Raw genomic sequence first — 24,587 nt, forward strand, 5'->3', positions numbered from 1 at the left:
TAAATAAAGAAATCCTCCCCATGTTTCCATGTGACATGGAAATCAATCCATATCATGGTGGCAGGAAGGGAGGAGAGAGTCTCGCTATGAGACTAGAGGAATGCAAGAACATGAATTAAACTGTTATCTCAGAAAAGCTTATCATTCCTATCTCAGAAAATAATTTTGGTATTACTCCTATCCACTATCAGCAATGTTGCCATAGCTGTCTAGAGTCAAATTTTTACTTTCCATCAGTGCATCTTCAACATTTCTCAGTGTTCTTGGTCATCCAAGATTTTTTGGAAAGAGTGTAATGTAAACCTGCTCTCTCTTAATCCAACTTTGAATGCCTACAAAGGCAACCTACAGTCGATTCCAGAATTATTGACACCCTTTGACAAAACAGCTTCTGCGACAGCTTATTGATCACCAGTGAAAATCTGTGATCTAAACTGAAAAGGGCAGTGCACATGCTTAATCAAAAGAATATAAAGGAGTTTTTTTTTTTTTTGCATGGAGGAGTTTCTAGGCTATTCTCCCCAGGGGAGGCACTTAACCAAATACTAATTGAGGGGTGCCAATAATTTTGAAACCAGTGCTTTGTAGCATAAATCTACACTATTTGAAAGACCTCTGTCAGAAAAAAGTACTGTGTTAAAATAAAACTGTATAGTATTTTAATTAAGCTCAACATAGCTTAATTCATTCATTGCATGTGGGGCGCTCACGACCACTTTAATAGGAACACCTTTACTCACCTCTGCTCATTCATGCAATTATCCAATCAGCCAATCATGTGGCAGCAGTGCAGTGCATAAAATCATGCAGATACAGGTCAAGAGCTTCAGTTAAGGTTCACGTCAAACATCAGAAAGGAGAAACGTGATCTCAGTGACTTTGACCATGGCATAGTTGTTGGTGTCAGATGGGCTGGTTTGAGTATTTCAGAAACTGTTGATCTCTGGCTATTTTTACACACAAGAGTCTTTAGAATTGACACAGAATGGTGTGAAAAACAAAAAACATCCAATGAGCATAGATGGAAACACTATGTTGATTAGAGGAGAATGGCCAGACTGGTTCGACCTCACAGGAATGCTATGGTAACTCAAATAACCACTCTTTACAAGTGTGGTGAGCAGAAAAGCATCTCAGAATGCACAAACTGTCAAACATTTAGGCAGATGATCAACAACAGAAGAAGAGTTCCACTCCTGTCAGCCAAGAACAGGAATGTGATTGAAGATGAAGACCGGAAAAAGACCAGTCAATGTTTTCCAATCTTAAACTATGCAGTTTTGGGGAACCATGAACATTATCTGAAGCGCTTGACCTCTAGATGCTTGATTTTAAGTGTTGCACTGCTGCCAGTGGATAATTATTGGCTGACTGGACAATTAGATGAGTAGGGGTATAGGTGTTCCTATTAAAATGGTCAATGAGTGTAAACATTTCTGCTCACTTTCATGAAAGGTGCCATTAATTCTGGAGTTAACTATAAACGGTTCTCAGCAAATATTAATTGTAGGGGTGCCAATAATTTTGCAACCATACCTTTGCAGAATTAACACTTACATTCTATAAGAAACCCTTTTCTTTTTCTTATTTTGTCTTTAAAATATCACTCACTGGATATGTTATGTAGTTTTCATGAAGGGTGAATAGAATAATGATCTATCAAGAATAATTCTAGTGTCCATTGTATAGGAAAGTCTTTTATTTAGTTTATGGTCAGAAGGCATGGATAGGAGTGTGTTAAAACATGAAATATATTTTTGATGATAATATTTGCAGAATGAAAGAAGCATGAATGTGAAAATCTTTATTTTAGCTTACAGTCCACAGCCCATAAATATAAATCCTTAACATTAGTGATGGTGATAAATGATAAATGGTTTAATTCTAAACATATTAACTATAAGCAGAATAAGGCACAAATGTAATGATCATGACATTGTTGTATGTTAATTTGTCTTTGAATCAATAAATCACATCAATCATCTTATCTGACTGGTCTGGTTGTGTGAACTATTCAGACTGACACAGATTTTATTATCTGATTTTATTCAGCACAGATACCAGAGAGTGTTCTAATGATAAAGTATCAGTAATGCAGGAGAATGAGGAAACTACCTCTCATATGGTGTCATTTATAGTCAGCAGCTAAAGCACCTTCAAGCTGCAATATAGATATACTAGAGACATAGCAAAATATATAATGCACATTATTGCACACTTTTATAACCAATATTATAATAACAATATTATCAAGCAAACACACACATGCTCACCATGGCTGCACCTTCTTTTCTGACACTAACTGTCCATGGGGTTCTTTGGACCCAGGTGGCAGCAGAGCCAGATAGACTGGAGTGATGGCGCCCTCGTCTGGAGACTTTGTGGCATTTGGCCCTGCCATGTCGGTCCTGACCCAGCCTGGACAGCAGGCATTGCACAGGATCTCGTCTCCAGCCCTCTCCTGCGTCAGTCTCCAGGCGTGGATCCTGGTCAGAGTGGTCAGGCCGGTCTTGGAAATGCCATACGCGGTCTCAGGCCAGCCTCTTTGTGTGTGAGTACCCTCCTGAGCATCCTTCACGAAGCTCTCCATTAGCCCCACCAGCTCCTCCTCGGTGATGTCATTGCTGCGGAAACGAGCCTGGAGGTCCGGGCTGCAGCGGCTCAGAGCGATGGAACCCATTATGCTGGAAACGTTCACCACCCTTCCTATGAGGAGAAAGTGACAGAGAGATTGAGTGATGTGTTAGGATGTGTTACCTCTGTTCTTGTCTAGTAGATTAGCAGTTAAGTGTTTGTGCAGCTCTCTTTTAAGAAACATCTGAAAGTCTCATTTAAATTCGGGTTTGTACTTCGATATTTTAGTTTCGTTTATGTTTCGCCATTGCCACTAGTGTATCTGTAGCTGTCAAGTGAGTTTTTCGTCATCCTACGCCTTCCTCCTACTGGTGGCTTGTATACGAGCGTTGTAGCAGCGGTCACACTCCGTCATTTTAATCACATATTTTATCTCAATTGTAATATTTCTCAAACTGACAGAACATTGCTGTTGGCTGTCTTTAGTCACAATGGCAGAGAAGTGAGCATGTGTATGGTTTGGGGCTTTTCCAATGTGCATATTTACAGATTTCCTGAGGCTAAAACTGTAGGTGTGAATGATATTTTGCCCAATAAATAAATTATGAAATAACTGGCATGGGGTTCCCAACTTCAGTCCTGGAATACCCTTTTATCTGCCCTCAGCCCACCTCATTCAACTTATCAGCTAATTAACGGCCCTTCAAGAGTTGAAGTGAGTGTGTAAGAGCAGGAAAAACACTAAAATGTGCAGGACAAGTGGTTTTCCAGGACCAGGCTGTGAACCTGTGCTCTAGATGTTGCTTCGAGAGATTTCATCACTGCTCCTTGATCATCCATTTTCAATCAGAAGTGATACAACTGCTTGACTGCGTGTTGAAACAAGGCGGAGGATCTGACTCACCTCCTGGCTTGATGATAGGGAGGAACTCATTGCACAAATCTCTGGTGGCAAAGAAATTAGTCTTGAGTGTCACTTCAGCCTGGATTCCAAACGGTGTTTTATCAGCCACTGTTACATGCAAGGGAAGAAAAGGAGTTTGTGAATGCCAGAGAGAGAGAGAGAGAGAGAGAGAGAGAGAGAGAGAGAGAGAGATGCAATAACATTAAGCAAGGGTGTGAATGAACAATACTGTCACACTTTGGGATCACTTAGCTAAACACTGAGAAATGTGTAACTCAGGGCTTCCCAAGCTTTTTGGCCAAACAACCCCTAATGGACATTATGAATTTTCTGCAACCCCAAGCTTTGACCAGCTTATATTTTTTATTTAGGACTATTATAACATTTGAACATTTTGTTAAAAAATATGTGTAACATAACTGACTAAAAACCAAAGTAATATTCCTTGCACTGACTTACCAGTCTAGTGGAAAACCTGAACTTGCACATACTGACACACCTTTTCAATGAGTCAGGAAGGCTGTTTGAAAGGGTGTGTCTCATCTCTTCTTTCACATGCATTTTTGAATATAAGGAATAAAACATGATAGGGCTTGCTGTTATGGGAAAATAATTCACAACAGCGTGGTGTGATATGGTTTGGGTGTTACCATCCCAACATGGATTATTTTCCTATAACAGCATGGCCTGAAGCGTGTTATTCCATTTATAAATTATTCCTTGCTTAATGCATTCAACAATGTGGAATCCAACCTCACCCAATGATGGCACCGCAAAGAAATATCTTTGCGAGTTCTCTGTTTTTGCAGTGTACCGAGCCACACAGAAGGACATTTTGATTTCTTCTCATTGTTTACCATCTTGCTGGTAAATCCTTCCATTTTCTGTACTACTTATCCTACACAGGGTCACGGGAAGCCTGGAGCTTATCCCAGTGTCTGTTAGTTCTGTGTGTCAGGATAGTGAAAAAGACTAAAGTAGCATGTAGACTCTTAATTTAAACGTGGCTCGATTGTGCTTGACAAAATAGTATAACATAAAATCAAAACAAAACAGAAGAGGAGACTGTCACACCCCCTGGGAATCCCTGCTGTAGCTTTTTCCACTGTCATCACGCATCCAGTGCGCATGCTCATTTCAGTGCACTTCAGCACGTGAGTTTATTTACTTTTGAAGGCGATCCCCGCGTTGTTGATCAGCACGTCCACGCCGCCGTACTCCGCTTTGAAGAAGTCACGCGCCGCGCGCACGCTGCCCAGGTCCGTGATGTCCAGCTGGCGGAAAAGCGGCGCCAGTCCTTCTGCCTTCAGACCCTCCACGGCCGCCGTCCCGCGCGCCACGTCCCGCGCCGTCAGGTACACGTCTCCGTCGTACTGCTTACACAGCGCGCGCACCACCGCCAGCCCGATGCCCTTGTTCGAGCCTGTCACGAGCGCAACTTTCCGCGCTGACATCGTGCCTGCAATCAGTGATAAGAAACACCCCGAGTGCTGAGCACGTTCACCTCTACCTCTGGCTCCAGCGTCATGTTCATTAAAGCGTTATAACGCCATGCAACAGTCTAATGAACACATGAATACATAATGCAGTAATAACACATGCATGCGCGTGAATGAATTAGACGCAGTACTGTACCTTCAGGACGCGTATTAACGTAAAGCTGACACACTCGCAACAGGCAGCTCACCGCGCAGAACCGGAAGAACACGAATCCCGCACCGCGTCAGCGCTCACTGCGTCATACAGGAAGTCCGCGTTCACGTAAAGGACGCAGTGACGTCACCAGCTCCAAAACACGCGTGCAGGAGGAGAGTGGTGTAGCATTCAAATTTCACTTACATGAAGTCACTTTATGCAATCCGATGAATAATATCAAGACTCAGTGTTAGCTAAGAGCGTAAAATTACTGACATGAGCCGGAAAACAGTGAAGTAGCCCAAACAACAAGCTACAAGACTCCATGAAGAGCAGAAGTGGAAGAAGAGCAAGGAAGAAAAGAAGGAAAAAACGAGGAGAGGCTGTAAATGGTAACTTGTTTGTTTAGTTATGTACTTGTTTTTTTAAGATTTTAAGTTCTGGACAACAACAGCTTGGTAGTGATCATCTGTACATAATTTGGTGTGCTGTTATAGGAAAATAATCACAGATGTGGTGATGTGATGCGGAGTGCAGTTATCATCTCTAAGTTGTTTATTTTCCAATAACCAATAACAACACGTCCCAAAGTGTTTTATTCCTCTTGTACCACAGCAAATACAATCATTTTTTATTGATTAAAGAGCGTCATACTTTTTATCCTTTTATAGGTACATTTGATTTTGTGGAATGTCTGTGTTATCACTTATGTTATAGCAGCTATACACTATCCTTCACTCACCAGCCTCTCTTTTCATGCCTCCTGAGTTGTCCTTCCATCGGTCCAGATACCTCAACAACGAGTGGTTGAATGTTTGTAGGGTTTATATGGAATTATCATTGTAACCATCGGATGAACTGAGTAGATTATGGAATTTATCCAAACAGGGTCAAGGTCACTGCAAGGTCAAATGTCTGAAATAGTTTTTCTTCAGTAGCTTTCTTCCTGTTTGAAGTATATTTTAAGGGTGTTTCTGGTATACAAATTATCAACAAGAAGGACTAGATTTGTGGTGGAGACATCTCCATCAACACCCGTACTGTCAAGTTCTACTTGTTTTCTCTTGAAGTTAGTAAAACAAAAATGTAGCTTGTCACATTACCAAAAAAAAAAAAATTCACAAAGCGCATGTCAGAAAACTTAAAGTTACAGCTTTATTTCTGACTGTTACAAAGTGCGGACACTGGAGACTCCTTCTTAAAACACTAAATAAACATCTCCTCACAGACAACTTCACTATATCAATGATTAGACAAATTTTAAAGTCTGTTTATGTGGCGCAGCTACACAAGTCCCTGTGTAATTTGTTAGCATAGAAACGATAAGGAATTAGGAGTGAGCGCTACTGTGAGAGCTGCTGTTATAGGAACTTATTCAACACCTTCTGACCAATTAGAATCGAGAATTCAACAGCGCTGTGATATAAAGCAAAAATATCATATCATGTTACTTGAAGACACTTTCCTGATACCCCATATGTGTCATATGAAATTTCAATTCAGTGTTATTTCTGTAGTGCTTTTAACAATGGACATTGTCACAGAGCAGCTTTACAGAAATAAATACATTCAGGATATCAATTATAAATGTATGAATTTATCCCAAATGAGCAAGCCAGCAGCTTGACAAATAGTTGATTATGATTATGAATATTTATTATGATTTATGTTGCTAACGAATAGAAGCAGAAAGCCACCAATTAGCATGACTGTGTGCACAATTCTAATTGGTGTCCATTTACTTCTGGGCAATTTTATCAAAAATAACATTCCCAAAAATCCAATAGCAAGGACATTAAGAGGAATCAGTTGGTGGAAAAATAGAGTTTAACAACTAAACAGCTGCTTCTTACTGTGAGCAAATTTGGAGTTGGTCCACATTGGTGTTATAAAAGTTGGTGTTATAAAAGTACCGATGATTCTCACAACTTTGAGAAAAGTGATATTACAATATGGATACTGAACTGCCACATCGCCTAGCCCCAGTACAGTGACTCTCACTGACTGATTTGTGCATTTTGTTTTTGTGCCTCTTTTAGTGACACTGTCTCATGAAGCATCCTTCGTGGCCTTGAGAAGATGGCTTAAACAAAAAGGATTCAGTTCGAAATGGTTAATTCCAGCCAGCTTTACAGGTAACAGATAAACTAACCTTACCTCTGCTAGCAGAAGTGTATAATCACTGTTCTGATGTTAATTGTAATCTGGTGTTGTGCGTTTTTTTTTGGTCCAGATACAGGAAGAGGACTGATGGCTACACAACCCATTGAGGTAGTTTACAGTCTGAATTGTATAACACATACACACACAGACTTAAATACTGAATGTATACTTTAAAGGTATAGTTTCGCAAAAATCAAATTGATCATTTAAAAATTGTTTTGTGTTTCCTCATGTTTCCCTTGTCTTACATTTTGTATCAGGATTTGAAATCACTTAGTGTGACAAATATGTAAAAATAGAGGAATTCAGGAGGGGCAAATACTTTTTTTCAGCACTCTGTAGTTACATTTAACATTGTGGAATGTCTATGAAACAAGTTAGTTCCTGTTATCACTTACATCATAGCATCTATAAACAGTAATTCCTCACCAGCCTCTCTTTTCTCAATCTCTTGAAGTTAATAAGATGACAAAAAAAGCAGCTTGTCATTCATATTACCGGGAAACTGCAAATCGCAAAAGACTTTCCCATGTCATAACAGCTTAATCTCTGACTGTTACAAAGTGCTGACACTGGAGGCTCCTTCAAAACATGCTAAATACACATTTCCTCAAGGAAAGCTTCATCACATCAGCTATTACCCACGTCTTTTTCAAAATCTGTTTATAAACAGATTTTGTTAGTAAACTTGTTAGTAAAATTAGCCTTTTAAATCGAGTGCAAAACATATCTTGGCTGATTGACTACATTTAGTGGAAAGTGAAAAATTTGCAAATCTGATTTGATTTCCTTTTGTGTGTGGTTATATCTCTGATTACAGGCCAATGAGTTGGTGATTTCCTTACCCGAGAGGTGTTTGCTGACTACAAGCTCAGTTCTGAAGAGTTACATGGGGGAATACATAAAGAGGTGCTAATATCTCACTTAATTTAATTGTATGGTCTTTTCCACCAACTTTCCGATCAAGGAGAAATACTGAACTGGACAAAAGTGTGAATGTATACATTAAATGATTATGATTAGTGGTGTATTACACACTACATAGACTCTGTATAAACATGTCTTGGTTTTTTTTTTGCACTATAGTGAAAGAAGCATGACATTTTATATCACTATATTGGGATGGGATGACAGTACAAATGGTCTTGTTTAGTTTTTTCTCTCTGTCCTGTGTCTGTACAGGTGGAAGCCCCCAGTATCTCCTCTCATTGCACTTTGTTCTTTCCTTATTGCTGAGAGATATTATGGAGATACAGCAGAATGGAGCCCTTACATTAAAGTCCTCCCTAAATCCTATACATGCCCAGTTAACTTCTCAAATGACATCATGGACCTCTTGCCCCTAGATGTTCGAAAAAAGGCAGTGACACAAAAAGAACAGTTTGAGGAGCTTTATTGCTCTTCTCTGCCATTCTTCTTGTCCCTTCAGCCCATTTTCACTCAGCCTGTAGAGGTAGTGTTTACTCAGGATGCAGTCCGGTGGGCATGGTGCAGTGTTAATACTCGTACAGTGTACATGGAACATGCCCAGAGCGATTTCCTCTCACTGGAGAAGGATGTCTTTGCACTGGCACCTTATCTGGACTTACTGAACCATTGTCCTGAAGTACAGGTAAAATAAATGCTTTGTCTTGCTTTATTTGGAAGAGAATTTAAACTCTTGTTCAGAAGTGATGGCTTGAAGCAGCTGTGTTAGAGAAAGAAAACTCGAAACTTTAAACTCTAAAAAGTGCTATGGCTTTCCAGAACTCTGTGTTGGGGCTGTAACTTTAATGCTGCAGTGTCATCAGATAATGTTACCTGTGGCAGTGATGACTAAAATATTTCTCTCAATATATTTCAGTATTCACACTATTCCAGTAGTATAAAAAGGGCCTCTGCATAGAGAACCAGAATGTCAAATTGTGCTTTTTCCAGTTATCACTGGTCCAGTACCAATGGTTCCAGTTACTGGTATCAACATGAAATAATGGTATTAGGGAGTGGGGTTGCCTGGTTGGCTCAAGTGTCTTGTGTAGAGCACAAAACAAAATCCATCAAAAGTGTGCCATCAAAAGTCACATTGTGCTACATTACGGATTAATAGGTGTTTAGTAATTTTCTATAACAGCAGCTCTGACAGTAGTTCCAGCTGCGAGGCAAAATACAGATTTATGTTAATGAACACATGTTCTAATACATTATCATTTCTATAGTTATAGCTCATTTACAGGGACTTGTATGGAGGACATTCCATGTAATCTAAGCCCAATAATAAACAAATTTATAAACAAAGTATAACTGCTAATATAAGTGACTATTTGTGTGGAGATGTTTATTTAGCAGTTATGGAAGGAGTCTCCAGTGTGAGCACTTTGTAACAGTCACAGTTCAAGCTGTTCCTTTAGGTTTTCCACCATGGGAAAGTCTTCAGTGCAAGTGATGCTGCACTTTCTAAGTAAGAAGCTCCACTTTGTGTCTTATTCAGTAGAGACTGAGAGAATGGCTGTTTAGAGCTGCTAAAACAGTGCTATAAAATGCTATAAAATTAATTGACCAAATTGCTGTGATATAAGAAGATTGCAGTCCCTGTCACAGTGGGCTGAACCACACCACCCTGTTGTTGATTACTTCCTGTAACAGCATGTCCCAAAGTGTTTTATATCTTACTAAACCTGCTCAAGTGTTTAAGTTTAATTTCTGGAAGAAAAAAAAACTGTACTAGTACAAATACAGCATGAAGGAACAGAAATAATTTCTGTTTTTTGATCACCTTTATGGTGCCAATTTTACAAAATGTTTAGTGTACTGATAAGGTTTTATTGGGTTATTTTCATTTCATCGTATTTTTGCCATCAAATTTAACAGACTCATCTAAGCTGGTTAACCAAATCAAAGGAATGGTCTTAGTCAAAGCATTTGCCTCATGTTGTTGTGTGCCATTATGATGATGCAGTCACTTTTGCTTTAGTTACTGTATTTATTCCTGTGTCTCTGAACTAGAACTCGAGCTCTGTTGGCTCTGCATTGGGCTGCTTTTTATTTTTCAGTGTGCCATAGAAAGCACATCAGAAAATCTTTGAAAAGAGAATGTTTTGGACGGACATCATGAGCTGTACAAAAGTACTGTTATTTATTCTCTTCTTTTCAGGTTCATGCAGGGTTCAATGAGCTGTCCCGTTGCTATGAGATCAGAAGTGTTCGTGGCTGTAAAAAATTCCAGCAAGCCTTCATCTGCTATGGTCCCCATGACAACCAGCGGCTCTTTTTGGAATACGGTTTTGTTGCCTCTGGTAATCAACACAGCGTGGTGTACATTGAATTAGGTGAGGATGCCATGACTTTTAGCAAAGTGGGCAGAATGTGGGGAAAGATTGACATTTTTCATCTTTCACTGTTTTCTATAGGTACTCTGAAGTTGTGTCTCAACGAAGCAGACAGACAACTACAGCAGAAACTTCTCTTTCTGAAGGACAATGATTTTCTAAGGTTTGGTTATTTTCTTTACAACACTGAGTATTAAATCTCCCAACAGTGAGACAGATACTGAATGCTAAAAGTTATTTTAAATCAGTTGGTGGAAAAGTTCCAGGACTCATGACTTGTTTCATTATGGAAGACAAACTTATGCATTGTGTGTCTGATCTTTCTCTGGTGAAGAAACCTGACATTTGGTGTAGATGGGCCATCCTGGAGGCTGATGACGGCACTTAGGCTACTGTCCCTGAAGCCAGAACAATAGTAAGACGCATTAAAGATGGTCTGCTCACATCATACTGCCTATTTCATATTCAGTTTTGGCTACTGAAAGCAAAAAATGCAAGTATGTACACATCAACACGTTTTTCTGCAGCTCTTTTTGGAAAAGTATCCTCCTGGGGGCACCAGTGAGCCAGGACAGAGAGGAGTGGTGCATCCTCAAGGCCCAAGTGCTGTGCCAGCATCTCTGTGATGACAGTAGCAATGCACTGGCGAGGGTGAGTATTCATCATTAAAACAGCCATGAAGTGGCTCGAAGTTGGTGATTTGATTCTGTATACTGATATATTTCCTTTGGAAACAGTAAATCAGGATGGGAGATGATGACAGATTTATTCATTCATTCATTCCTCTCCAGTAATCGCTTTATCCTGGTCATGGTTTCTAGACTGTGGTGGATCCACATGAGCCTGTCCTGGGAACACTGGTGCAAGGCGGGAATACACCCAGGTTGGGATGCCAGTCAGTTGAATTGCACACCCACACATTCACACTTAGGGGCAATTTAGAGTAGCCAATCCATTTTCCGGCATGGTTTTGGGAGGTGGGAGGAAACCAGAGAACCTGCAGGAAGCCCACGCAGATGTGGAGAACATGCAAAACTCCACACAGACAGCAACTCAAGCTCAGGATAGAACTGAGGACCCTGGAGTTGCACCACAGTGTGTTTGTCAATAGAGGTCAGGATATTCCACACCCACACCATATCAATCGAGAACTGGCAGAATTTTTGTTTGAGGAGGAAGATCAAGGAGGGTCATAAGAATTATAGAAAACATTTATTTGGACACAAATTTTGAATATGTCTCATCACTAGGACTTCATCAATATTCTTTTTACTGTTTTCCAAGAAATCACAAGGTAAAACGAGAGTATATACAAATCTCTTGTTGAAGATACTGGTATATGAGTGTCCACAATTAATTCACTCATAATGAATTAATTAATTATTGTAATCCATACAGTAAAGAAGTGACAGGCCATTTGAAAAGCAGTTTACTTCAGCAGTTCACTAAAGAAAACTACAGGCAGAAGCAGAACTTACCATGGAAGGTGCCATCACCTTTTGTTATAAATATCATATTAGGATTCAACTTTATTGTCATTGTGCAGAGTACGAGTACAGAGCCAAAGAAATGCAGTTGTTTTTGTTTTTTTGGGGTTTTTTTTGCATATCCTAGGAAGCTGGGGTCAGAGTGCAGGGTCAGTCATGATACTGTGCCCCTGGAGGGGATTTGGTTAATTGCCTTGCTCAAGTGCCCAAGAGCAGCAGCTAGACAGTGCTGGAGCTTGAACCCCCGACCTTTCGATCAGTAACCCAGAGCCTTATTCATTTAGCCACCACTGCCCATATCAAATCAACTATTGCTATAATAATAGAGAGTATCAAATTTAGAAACCAAAATCAACTTTATTTTCCAGGCTTTTTCAGGGCCCCAGTTAGTCAGATCCACCTTCCCATGGTCTGACACCCCTGGCCATAGTCAGTGTTTTAGTCAGTAATGTTCATTTATTTCTGTCCATTTTACTCTGACTAAAACATTTTAGTCAATGAAAATGTGCACAATTATCAAAGTGTAACTAAATCATTGGAAACATATAATTTATCACCACAACGCTGCACACTGTAAAACAAGGTTTCCTTCTGCTTTAAGGTTTTCATAAAGCCAGTGCATCCAAAACTCTTCATTCAACACAGAAGCACACGTCAAACCCACAGCATAAGAAACATGGCACCTAGTGTGTACAGAAAATGAATAAAAGTTTGTCTGTTTGTTGATTTGTTGCATTTATGCTTTACAAAGCACTGATTTTGAGAAATAAATGTTATGACTGTAAAGTCCAGATCGCACCCAAACAATCTGCCCCGTCTGTTCTGTTGGTGCTGTGTTTATGGTGTCGAAAGCAACATTTGTGCCATTTTGTTTCTCAACCCGCATAAATAAATCATGTAGTTTTGACCTGAAAATTGACCTCTGTACCAGATCAAATAGTTTACACTTCAAATAGAAATACTTTTGCTTTACTGCCACATGGGATTTGACTTTCCAGAGGATTTCAGTGTGTTAAGAACATCCTTAATATTGTCCTTGTTTTTGTCACTTGGGTTGAAATTTTTCAAATTCTTAAAAACCTTTGTTATTGAGCATTTTGTCAGTACTTAAAAATGAACACTACTAAAAAGTGAACAAATCAAAGTGCTACTGGACCCATCGTTCATACAAAATACTTGGATTTATAGTTGTGTAATCTTTAGCTTGCTTGTATTTTCAGATAGCTCAGCTCAAAGAAGGTGCTGACGGGGCTCGGCTGGAGCAGCTCTGCTTGGTCGAGAGTCTGAGACGAGAGGAACGAGAGATTTTAGAATGCTCCAAACAAGTTCTCCGAAACCTTCTGCCTCAGTCATCGCCATGACAACCGAACAGGATTTGGAACATGGAAAATTAAAGGAGCCAGAGGATATTGTCACTGCTTGTGTTCCTGCCAAGATGCAGAGAACTGAGCCAAGTCAGAGCAAAGGGAACTTTGACATTTCCTGGTGTGAAGAATAGCCAGTCACTGTGGGAGCTTTGGAGTTTGGTGTTTCTGTCTTAAAAATAGGCCATTTTTTGTGTGCTGCTGGATTTTCATCCTTCATCTTCATACAAATGTGGAACAGACTTGGTCTAAACAGGAAAATGTCAGTTTGGAAACTTCTGGAATGGACATGAAGAACAGGGTTGGCTGGGATCAGTGCGCTAGCAGGGCTAAACCACCCCTGTGTCTTTCAAAGTCTAAATATAATATCAATATAAGGTTTCATTTTTGGCATCCACATCAGATTATTTATTAACAAATATCTTAAAGTGGACTGTTTTGTACTTTTGTGTAACCAAGCACTACAGCACGAGCAATGGTTGTAAGAAAATCACATACACTGGGGCTCACTTCTTTCTAGCCCAGGTTGTATATTCATGCAGCCTATTAGTGTGAGTGAATAGTTAAGAATTTAACCCTTACTTTTTTTTTTTTTTTTTTTGGGATGTTTTGAGCAAAAGATTATGCATACCATGTTTGGTATTTGGAAAAAACACTTCTTTAACCCAATACATAAATTCAAATTTTGTAGTAGTTACGCATGATTTGATAAGCCCCAGATTTTAACAATAAACTAGGGCATGTTTTGGATAAAACTGGTCCTAGATTGGTGTAGAGTACCTTCTTCCCAGCATCTTCTCTAACAAGGTCAATGGTGCTACAAATAAAATGTACAGGTCAGGAAAAGCAGGCCTATAGCATTATGGATGTTGGTTAGCATGATTACACAAAGCAGGAGAAACACATTCTTTTAGTATGTTGTGCAACCATTTTGATCTGTTTAATGTACAATTTTACAATGTGCCTTACAAAAAAGTGAATCAGTATCCTCTATTTTCCTTTTACTAGGTTCAGAGTGCATTTCTAATGCAAACAAATCAGACAGGCAGCCCTAATAATGATAATTACAAAAGATTTAATATCAGAACATCTGTATAGAATTCTTTTAAGTCACAATCTTTTGCTATCTATCAGGGGAAACATACACAATACACATTTGTATTTAGTTTGTACTTTACAGTCATTTTATCATGGAATGCTGGACTTTGTAGTTCTGGGGTATTTAAAGCTTCACCACAACCCGCTTTCTGACTTGTCGTCTCTGTACCATCTCCATAGAAACTGTGGCTTCGTACAACGGCACAGGGTTTTCCAACAGTGGCCTATAAAAGATTTAAATCATCACACAAATTTTAATATGTACCATTTAATGGTGTGTGAAATGCCAAAAATATATTAAGAGACTTTTACAATACACAATACAAAAAACTTTAGGTTTAATGGTAGCAAACCAGTAGTGCTACATTAAAAGAAATGTTATCATGATATTTTTATGGAATGTCTACATAAATATTTCATCATTCACGGCTACAAAAATGACATTTTTAGCTCTAATCTGCAACTTACTGCTGAAGTCACTCAGTGTTAGGACTATGGTAATACGCACAATACTCTCAAGAAGATGTACTGCCATGTAATTAATTTATTAACACCTCTCAGGCTTATATTCCCATTCCTTATTGATTTTAATCTTACCTGAAAATCCCTGTTGATAGCTTCTCCACCACGTCCTTCATTATATCTGAGAGAAAACACTGAAGGCATATAACCCAGTTTCAGCAGGCTGTCACATGGACACAACAGTAGCCTAGCAGCCTAAGGACAGAACAAAAACTTCCTCCGGGCTCAAACACAATTCAGCCATATGCCTAGTGTAAGCTCTAAGATGCCTTACCAGCACACTAACTGCAAAGTTTCCTTTCAAACTTATGGGTGTTCCCCATAGGGTTTTTTTTTTTTTTTACACTTGGCCCAAAAAAAAAATGGAGTCTGTATGCAGGATGGATTGAGGACTCGTTTGAGGATGGGAATTATTTGCACACAAATAAATCCATACAGATCGTGCAATTCTTTATGCTGCTTCTGGTGCGTGCAGAATTTCTAAACTAAGCTAAAACTATTATTAAACAGATTTAAAAAGTGTGTTATTTAACAAAGAAGAATGTATAACTGCTGATATTGTGAAGAGATATGTTTACAGCAGCTATAAAGTAAGTGATAACAGGAGCTAAATTGTCTTACGGATGTTCCACAACATTAAATATACTATAACCAGTAAAAAGAATGACATTTCGTTCATTAATGAGTAAAAAAAATTGTAATCAATGGTAAATTGCTGTTGTTTAAGAGGACTAAATTGCTTTAGGATGCACTGTTATAGGAAAATAATAAACTTCAGAGTGGTAACAGTAACTCTGAACATCACACTATGTGGTTGTTGACTATTTTTCTATAACATTAGGCCCCACCGTGTTTTATTTGTTACATATCATTTAAAATAAGTGTTTGTAAAAAATTTTTAGTGTGTAAGTATTGGATCTTGTGTATTGTCTTGAGGTATCCTGATTTTACATTTTGTCCTTATTGCCATCCTATAATAAACACCAAATTTGAAAAAATCTATAGACAAAATTAAGAGAAAGCCCTAGGACACATTTACGTAAATAAATCGATAAGAATATATACACAATTTGTAACTTTATTTATATATGAAAGAAAACTATATTTATAAGAGGAAAAGATTATGGATCCGATAAGAGACCGAGTAAAACGTTTTAGAGGTAAAAAAACTAGCGATAAGAAGGCGACAATCAGATCAGTGCTTTTATAGTGGTGATTTGAGCATCTTGGCCAGTGCAAATTGAATAACAGGGTTGAACTGCACAGTGGCCAGAGTGGTTTCATAAGGATACGGAGATATCGGCCCTGTCTGGCCCTGGACGCTTCCCACACTTCTTCATTTAGAAAGGAGATGGAGGCGGCCTTCAAGAAGAGAATGCGACTGTCTGGAGGATCCAGCTGAAGAGAACAAACAGCGATAGAAATGTTATTGACAAACGGAGGTGTTTGTCTCAGTTTGTGTTGGGTCTTATATAAGCTGACATTGATATTGCTTCAGAGTAATGTCAGAGTAGTGTGGTTAATTATTCACCTGCAAGTTGTCTTCTGTAGTGACCCAATGACCTCCAACTGCAAGAAGAGAGATGACGTCGTGCTTGTGTGGGAGATGTTTTTTGACCTCAGGTTCCTCTTCGTAAAGTCTCACTGGTTGGAGAGGAAACCACACAAATGTCTGAGAGCAGCCTGTTCATTGTTAAATGCTAAACAACTCAGAGAAATCCTTGATAATGGACAAATCTGGTTTAAGTCCATTTCCAAACACACAAACCAAGTGATCAGGTTTATTGACAAGGGAACATATGTACTTCAAGTCCTTAAGGACTAGACTTTATCTAAAAGTGTGATTAAACAATATACATCTTTTGAAAACATGACATTCTGGCCAAAATGAATGACTTCTGAACCTTACCTCCTGCATCAATGACTATGTCCACCCCAAGTCCTCCAGTCTCTTCCAGGCATGAGTCCACTAGGTCCACTTTTGTGTCCCAGACTCCAATCACCCTGGCTTTATTCACAAAAATGCAATTTAATGAGCGAAAATTTAAAACCTATTTAAAACCTATTACAAACCTATTAAAACATTATTTCCATAACCTAACAGTTTTATCGTTGACACTTCCCCATCTCCTAAGATTAATAAGCTCACGAAATCAGGCACTCAGATCATTAAACACTCACCTATGAGCGATTCTAGCACACCTTGTGCAAGTGCCAGGAATCACAGAGTGAAAGCGAGGAGAGAGATCAGAAGATAGGGAAAAAGTAGAGCTAAAGAACACAGCGATAAAGAAAGGATAGCCAATGAAGGACTATCTTTGAAAGAATCATAACAGAATTATGTTTCACCTTCTTACCAACACTTGGTCGAAGCTGTTCCAGAAACTTCTGGTCGTCAGGAGATATGGCAGTAGCGAGGACTTTCACCCCGTGGTAATGGGCTAGCTGGATGGCCAGCACTCCAAAAGGCTAAATACATAAAACATATGCAGAGATGAATGGGTGAGTAAATGGGTTGATTGAATGAAAACTTTCCTTAGCTATCTAACTATCATCTGATCACAATTTATACTGAAATCTTATTAGTTCTGTATACAGCTTTAATCATCTTATAGAGTAAGATGGTAAGTTTAAATTCAAAACCTCACCAAATATACACCAATGAAACAAGTAGGATATTTCAAGAATTGTATGAAAGCAATAATTTGACACTTAAAACCATAAAAATCCAAAATCTGGTCAGAACTTGAGCTACAGCAGCCTTTTAGACTTTGTGTTACCTTTGATGTCAATGAGATTCTCCCAGTAAGATAAAGATAAATAATAAATACAGGTAGACTGGTTCTGATGTGTGATATGATCTAGACAGCCATTTTACATAAGATATATGGGATGTCAGCTGAGGTGAATATGCAGTAAAATATGCAACTCCAGTGGCTTAGTCAGTATCAGAATCTCTTTACTTCTCCAAGCAGGTTACACAAAAGAAGAATTAGTCGTGGTGTGTGCACACATGTATGACATGTTAAACATGCTTAACAGATCAGACAGGTACACAGATTATTAACAATATTCAAGAAAATAGATATTAAAGTAATATTAAAAATAGAATAATAGAGTAAATGATTAAACATAAAGAAGCAATTGTGAAAGCAGCCAAAGATGAAGAAGTGAAAATGTACATGTAGGGTCTGAGGAAACTGAAATAAAATAACTATTGTTTACAGTATTCTACAGAATGATATGAACGTTGTACTGGAGTACAGGGATACACTGTGCTGCAGAGGAGTTAGAGCTACAGTAAGAGCCACAGTGAGAGAGGCAGAAAAAAAAGTTCGGGTCAACCTGCCAAAGCTAACATTTTTCCAAGACTTAACATTTTATCCATTTTCTCATTTCTCAGATGAGGGTCAAGTTTCATTCAGGTAAACAGCACAAACATCTACTGAAATCAAATCCTTACCATTCTGAAAATAATATAATAACACCACTAGCTATAATAACACCAGTAACTGTTAGAGTAGCTCAGTTATTACAGCGCTTACACGGCAGGCATTATAATGTTATTCTTCATACTTATTATTATTCTCCTTAAAAAAAATCATTTAAAAAACACTTCAAAAATCATTCAGCATGATCCAGATGGTTTTAAAGCCCCAAATTTACGAATATGCTCCTTCCATCTATTAGCTTCTTTAGTGAATACAGCATTGAAGCATTGTTTTTTTCCACAGTTTTTTACTGAATTTCTTATTCTGCCATTTTCTCCAGGCTGTTTTTACCACAGCCACTGAAACTTCCCTCCTGCCAACTCAACCTCCTTGTGCCCAAGCAACCAGTCTAATTAACCTGTTTAATTTTCCTCATTGGAAAGACAAGCCTATAGTATCAGTATTATTTTTGTCTGTCTGATAAAATCTAACAATGTTATAAAAATGTGGAAAATATGACAAAGTTAATCTGATCTTGCTGAGCTTTGCAAGCTCATGACATTAAAGGGTTAAAAAGCTTTTTGTAGCTTTTAACTATAATTAGATTGTAGTTCCAAAGGATCTGTGTATTACTACCTGGTGTGTTCTTGGTAAATGCTTAAATTACAGATCTTTAGTATCACATCAATTTTTTTACATTTGAGTAAACGTTACCAGTAGCTTTAAAGTTTGAGATTGTCTCAATAAAAACACTGACGTTATGTCTGTCAGTTTGAATTGTAAATGACTGCTGGAAATATCACAATGAGCTTCATGGAGAGCAGCTCTGCATTAAACACACCCACACACACCCACACACACACACACACAGTGCAGGTGCACACTGTAGGGCCCCTTTACTCTTTTTCCTCTTCTTTGTTTGTCTTCTTTCTTACTCTCTTTTCCCATTTTTCTGTTATTCTCTCTGCTTATCTCACACTATTTCTTTTTGTATCTTTCTTTGTGCTTTTCCTCTTCTTTTCTATCTTCCTTGTGTTTCTAATGATCTCTGATACTCCCTTTCTTTCTTTTTCCTTCTTTTACCTTTTATTCTTTTACCTTTCTTCCATTTCTTCCTTTGTTTCCTTCTTTTCTTCTGTCATCATTTTTAGTTCATTGCAAGCAAGGTGTATTTCCTGCAGGAAATCTAGTTAATAAACAATAGGCATTAACTTACACTCGCCCCATCCAGTACAAGCAGTGTTTGTCCCACAGCCATGCGGGCCAGAGTGTGTAGCGCTGTGTAGGCCCTGAGACCATCCTTAATTGCTCCAGCAGCTTCAAACCAGCTAACCTTCTCAGGTTTCTGAACTGTCCAAACACACACCCACACACTATTGTAAGTCATCCATACTAACAGCGTGGTGCAGCTAAATACTGCTCATATTAATGTCATTAGTTATGGTCTGTCACTGAAATGACCTAAATTATATTCATCCACATGGACGACATCGCAAAGGCCAGACATTTCAGCATCCAAGGGAAGAATTCCTGAAAAAATTATTTAAAAATAGATTATGAAAAAAATGTCATGCTCATTACACAGTTCTCAGTCATACATTGGCCAATCCTACAGTTCCTACCTACAACTTCATCGTCAGGATGGAAGAAGGTCACTTTGGGCCCAACTGCATAGTTGAGAAGATAAAACTGTTACACTGAAATGACAAGAAATGGGTATACATGATTCAACAAAATGTGAAGGCAAGATTAGAAATGTAACCTTGGAGCACGACTCCGGCTATCTCTCGACCAACTGGGACATGTTCCCTCTGCAGCTTTAAATCCTCACACAGCTGAAAAACAGACAGATTTGTTTGTGTAGGTGTGATCTCTACACACTGAAATCTGGGGGAAAGAGTCATGCCACAGAAGACTGACCGAGTGAACACTCACCTTAGTGTCCACAGGACTAAGCGAACAGCCTTTGACTTGAACTTTGACTTGATGATCACCAATAGTTGCAGCTATACTCTGTTAATAACGACAACAGTGACAGTGAGAATATTTTAATAACCAATAATAATACAAGTAATAATACTACCATATAGGTGTGTATATATATATATATATATATATATATATATATATATATATATATATATATGTATGTATGTGTGTGTGTGTGTGTGTGTGTGTATATGTTGATATGCTGACTGTATGTGTCTCCGTCTCTAAGAACAGCTTGTCAGCCCAGTAATCATTAATATATGCAGAACACCTACTACACTGAAAAGCAAAACGTTCACTGCATTGCTTTTATATCACTTGATTTTGTCAGTGGAAAGGTATTGCTTTTTAAAAATTAAATGCTGAAGTTGTGTCAGGAGTAAACATTAATTCACTCCAATGCATTGTATTTCAGTGTGCAGGAAGCATTTGAAATTCATTCTGTGTTTCAGGAGAGCATCATGCCATAATTGAGGTGTTGTGTTGATGGTGCTGTTGTGTTGATGTTCTCCAGTTTCTCTTACAGAGTGTAGGCTATCTGTATAGCCATCTTTTTTGTGTTGTAAATGTAAGATATGTGTGTTTATTCCCCCCGCAATGTATATTTGCAGCTAATCGCATTATGCAAACAGTTTCATTGATAAAAGCTGACTCTAGTGCTTGCTGAATATAAGTCAAAGTAATATAACTACTAGGTCCTACTGTGAGTTGTGAGTATTTTGAATCATACTTTGAATCAAAGTGTTAATCACAGTAATCACATTAACACTTTTATCATGTTTAGTAGGCAATTTGAAAAGCGTGATGAATACACGTTCAAATAATGAGCCTTTATATGGAAAGTAACACCTCCTGGAAAGTAAAGCTCAAGCTCCAAGACTCAGTCAGGCCCTGCTCATGACCACACTCCTAAGCACTGCTTAGGTCTGTGATTGGACAGAGATTGCATTTCAGTGTGGCACGGTTCCTACACAGTGATGGAAGTGAAGCACAATATAAAGGGATAAATAACATTCAGTTTTGTTTCTGATTATTCTTTTCCACTGAAAGAGGTCAAATGAGTTAAGTGAATTGAAGTGAAGTGACGTGTGGCCAAGTATGGTGACCCATACTCGGAATTTGTGCTCTGCATTTAACCCATCCAAGTGCAAACACAGTAGTGAACACACACACACACCGTGAACACACACACGGAGTATACCTACAAAGTAACCTATACAGTAGGGTTACCTGTAAAGAGGCTTGTTCTAATGTGAAACTACCTGTGCTGCAATTAGGGATGGGCGATATGGACTTAAAACTATATCACAATATATTTCATGGTATTTTTTTGTGGTAATGATATAAATGACGATATGAAAATAGTAACATTCAACACTATTTTTTGGCCACAGGTCACATCAGCGTACAGTCTTAAGAGCCATCTGATTCACATCTGATCTTCTGTATCCAAACCACTTCCATATTACAGATGAAGCTCTTTCTTCAGGGATTGATTCTTCTTCCTCGTCTAGGGCTGGAACTCCACCTTCCGCCGTGCTTGTTCTCATTATACGTGTGAGATGCCCACATTGCGGAGCGTAAACACGTCATCAACTATATCGTTAATATCGCAGGATGACAAATTCTTATCATGGGGAGGAACTGTACCGGTATATCGTCCACGATATCGTGGACGGGCCCTAGCTACAGTGCACAGCGCTGTCAATACTCACAGTCTCCTGTATATTAAACTTCAGCTCCTTGGCTTCATCCAGCTTGCAGTACAGCCCTTTCATCTTGGATTTCTAGCAAAAGTTTGAAAAGGTTCAGTGAGAAACAACAGTTAATCCAATTAATCCAGTGAATCCTGCTGACCACATGATCTGCCCATTTCCTGCTCTAACACACTTGATCCAGCTGATAAATGGAGGCATTGAGTTAGATTAGTGGTGAAATACTGGTCTGGGATTCTGCATGGGATTTCCAAATCCAGGACTGGATTTGGAAACCCAAATATACCAAATAAGACAAGCTCCTAGGCTGAACTCTCACAGTCCTGAATGAATCCACAGTGCCTTTATATCCTTATACAAGTATAAAATAACGATTCTATAGCCTGTATAGTGCACTATAGATACCAAAATCATCAATTTGGGATACAGCCTCCGTATTGATGCACCGTTAAACCGCCGAAACGGCTGGCTAACGTGACAAAAAGCACAAGTGACTATGTCAAATCAGTGTAACAAACATCCAGCATTGGCATATTTACTTATTTACTAAATAACACAAGCATAACAGCTTTACAAATACAACAGTACCTTGTTTTTTGCAAGACCCCTATTTCCCTTCCTGGGTGATAATGACGTCGTGGTCTCGCGCTATCTCGCGATACTTGAGAAATTCCAACATTGCGTAGTGAAGCCATCCGGCGGCTGCAGGGCAGAGAGCGGGGAGTAGAAAAAAAAGAGAGAAATATTTCATCAATTAAAAGGGTTTCTTTTGACTCGGCGCATTTTTTGGTTCATTTCCACCACGAACAGCTGATATAAGATGGAAAATGAACGATGAGGTAAGAGAAATGTTCACTCTCGGGCCGTGTATCGTTTATTTTCTTTTCTTTTTTTTCTTGACAAGCGCCTTAGCTACCGTCGTTGTGAGGAGAAAATCTCCGTAGTGGCGCTCGCGCTGCGTAACATGGCTAAGGCTACGGCTACATCTGCATACTTACACACTAAGCAGTGCGCACTAGCGGCTACAGCTCTGGACTGCCTCTGCGTACTGTTTAGTGCGCTAGGGGAGAGGATTTGGACGTGAGAGATTTGAGCTCATCATAGCTAACCTTTTTTTTAAATCAGCAATTTAACCCAAGTTGAGACAAATACACCGTAAAACGGTCTTGTTGGATGATTGTGTCGTGTTGTTGTCGTGATGATCAAATAAACATAGATGCATCCTTTCTTTTATTTATTTGAGTGTGTTAACTGAGCAAAGCTGCTAACGCTAGCTAGGAGCTGCATGTTATTTTTTTTGCATCCTCATCAGATTTAGATGATCATCTTTAGCATGTAGGTTTGGGAAATGTTCCTGAGGCGTGTTGTTTGCTGTGTTGTTGAAGGCTAGCTATGTGTAGCGTTAGCTGAGCATTGCATGACCTTAGCTGGGATTCTGCTAACTCTGTACCTAGCGGCTAACACACCAGTGAGGAGCACTTCTTACTACATTAATCTAATCTACGCCCATGCTGACCCAGTGAAGAGCATGCTATGAATAATTAGGGACTGGTGACAGTGCCAGGAAAGCATGTAGCTGATTGGGAGAGTCTGTGGGACTAGTTGTGCTGTGCTCTGCCCTGTACTGTGTGCTGCTGAATGAAAGTTAGTTTGTGCTTAATGTAGTTATGATCAGAATCTGTTCATAAATCTGTCTGCTTGTGCGTCAGGGAGTTTTCATGGTTAAAGGTGCACTAGGTGAATTGTTTTGTTCCTTACTTGTACAAATTATCTGGAGGATATGTAAAACGTGATTTATAAAACCCTACACAAACAAGGGATTAAATCCTGGTATTAATTAAAGTGTACTAAGTCGCTGAGAAAACCCGTTTGGAAAACTGACTTCCGGGCCGGAATGCTTGTTTGTGTTTGGCTGGGCCTCCTGTCAGTCATTTTATACACACTATTTCATAGATACTGTAGATCCTGGGGATGGAGCATTGAGAATATGGGTGGGAATGGGCTCAATCACTTTAAAATAATAAATAAATTAATAAAATAAAAAAATAAATGTCGAACGCACCTAAACGTTAGATATCTAATCTTTGGGGGCGAAAGGCTAATCTTAAAGGCTAAAGCACCTTTAAAGTCTAGTTTACATTCTGTCTCATGCAAAGGTTGGGCGTCTCGGTGCATACTAATGCATGCAAAACACTGATGTGTGGGATTTTTGGAAATCACCATGGAGACGTTTCATTGAATTAGGGTTGAAAACTACACAGTGTGATAGCCTACACTAAACATATCACAGTTTCACGGTATTAATCAACCATTTAGAAACACATAAGCCAGTGACAGGAAAACTTTATTACCAAAAGTGTCTTTGTGTATATATAACAAGAAACAAGCTCAAATCCTGTA

At 38.9% G+C, this 24,587-nt stretch overlaps 4 protein-coding genes across 14 annotated transcripts in view; 2 read left to right on the forward strand and 2 right to left on the reverse strand.

Moving 5' to 3' along the window:
* Window positions 1-1,789: 1,789 nt before the first annotated feature.
* cbr1 (carbonyl reductase 1) lies at window positions 1,790-5,252 on the reverse strand. Its single transcript, XM_026931753.3, has 4 exons — window positions 5,114-5,252; window positions 4,647-4,937; window positions 3,479-3,586; window positions 1,790-2,706 (listed from the first exon to the last, which is right to left on the reverse strand). The coding sequence occupies exons 2-4, from the start codon at window positions 4,930-4,932 to the stop codon at window positions 2,270-2,272; spliced, it is 831 nt and encodes a 276-aa protein (XP_026787554.1). The 5' UTR covers window positions 4,933-4,937; window positions 5,114-5,252; the 3' UTR covers window positions 1,790-2,269.
* On the forward strand, window positions 5,233-15,861 carry setd4 (SET domain containing 4). 2 transcript variants are annotated; one of them, XR_008301074.1, is made up of 11 exons: window positions 5,233-5,505; window positions 7,153-7,248; window positions 7,347-7,384; window positions 8,097-8,185; window positions 8,459-8,888; window positions 10,407-10,581; window positions 10,663-10,744; window positions 10,916-10,996; window positions 11,109-11,232; window positions 11,373-11,464; window positions 13,289-13,423. XR_008301074.1 is itself a non-coding variant. In XM_026931750.3 (10 exons), the coding sequence occupies exons 1-10, from the start codon at window positions 5,439-5,441 to the stop codon at window positions 13,427-13,429; spliced, it is 1,323 nt and encodes a 440-aa protein (XP_026787551.3). In that variant the 5' UTR covers window positions 5,233-5,438; the 3' UTR covers window positions 13,430-15,861. The 2 variants fall into 2 exon arrangements, 1 of the variants encoding a protein (XP_026787551.3); XM_026931750.3 differs by lacking the exon at window positions 11,373-11,464 and having other exon boundaries at window positions 13,289-15,861.
* cryzl1 (crystallin, zeta (quinone reductase)-like 1) lies at window positions 14,488-22,910 on the reverse strand. 2 transcript variants are annotated; one of them, XM_053230184.1, is made up of 14 exons: window positions 22,776-22,910; window positions 22,188-22,259; window positions 20,419-20,496; window positions 20,246-20,318; window positions 20,106-20,150; window positions 19,945-20,013; window positions 19,700-19,833; window positions 17,410-17,521; window positions 17,234-17,254; window positions 16,962-17,060; window positions 16,584-16,696; window positions 16,345-16,450; window positions 15,128-15,173; window positions 14,488-14,754 (listed from the first exon to the last, which is right to left on the reverse strand). In XM_053230184.1, the coding sequence occupies exons 2-14, from the start codon at window positions 22,248-22,250 to the stop codon at window positions 14,655-14,657; spliced, it is 1,059 nt and encodes a 352-aa protein (XP_053086159.1). In that variant the 5' UTR covers window positions 22,251-22,259; window positions 22,776-22,910; the 3' UTR covers window positions 14,488-14,654. The 2 variants fall into 2 exon arrangements, with proteins under 2 accessions (XP_053086159.1, XP_026787553.3); XM_026931752.3 differs by lacking the exon at window positions 17,234-17,254.
* Window positions 22,887-24,587, forward strand: part of itsn1 (intersectin 1 (SH3 domain protein)) — a 53,408-nt gene continuing 51,707 nt past the window's right edge. For 8 of the 9 annotated variants that reach the window (XM_026931744.3, XM_034300003.2, XM_053230183.1 and 5 more), the window contains exon 1: window positions 22,887-23,026. The gene's annotated coding sequence lies outside the window, so the exon portion shown is untranslated. The remainder of the gene's footprint in view (window positions 23,027-24,587) is intronic. The other variant, XM_034300002.2, reaches the window with a different exon arrangement.

The sequence above is a fragment of the Pangasianodon hypophthalmus genome, chromosome 26, assembly GCF_027358585.1.
Source record: "Pangasianodon hypophthalmus isolate fPanHyp1 chromosome 26, fPanHyp1.pri, whole genome shotgun sequence".
Lineage (NCBI taxonomy): Eukaryota > Metazoa > Chordata > Actinopteri > Siluriformes > Pangasiidae > Pangasianodon > Pangasianodon hypophthalmus.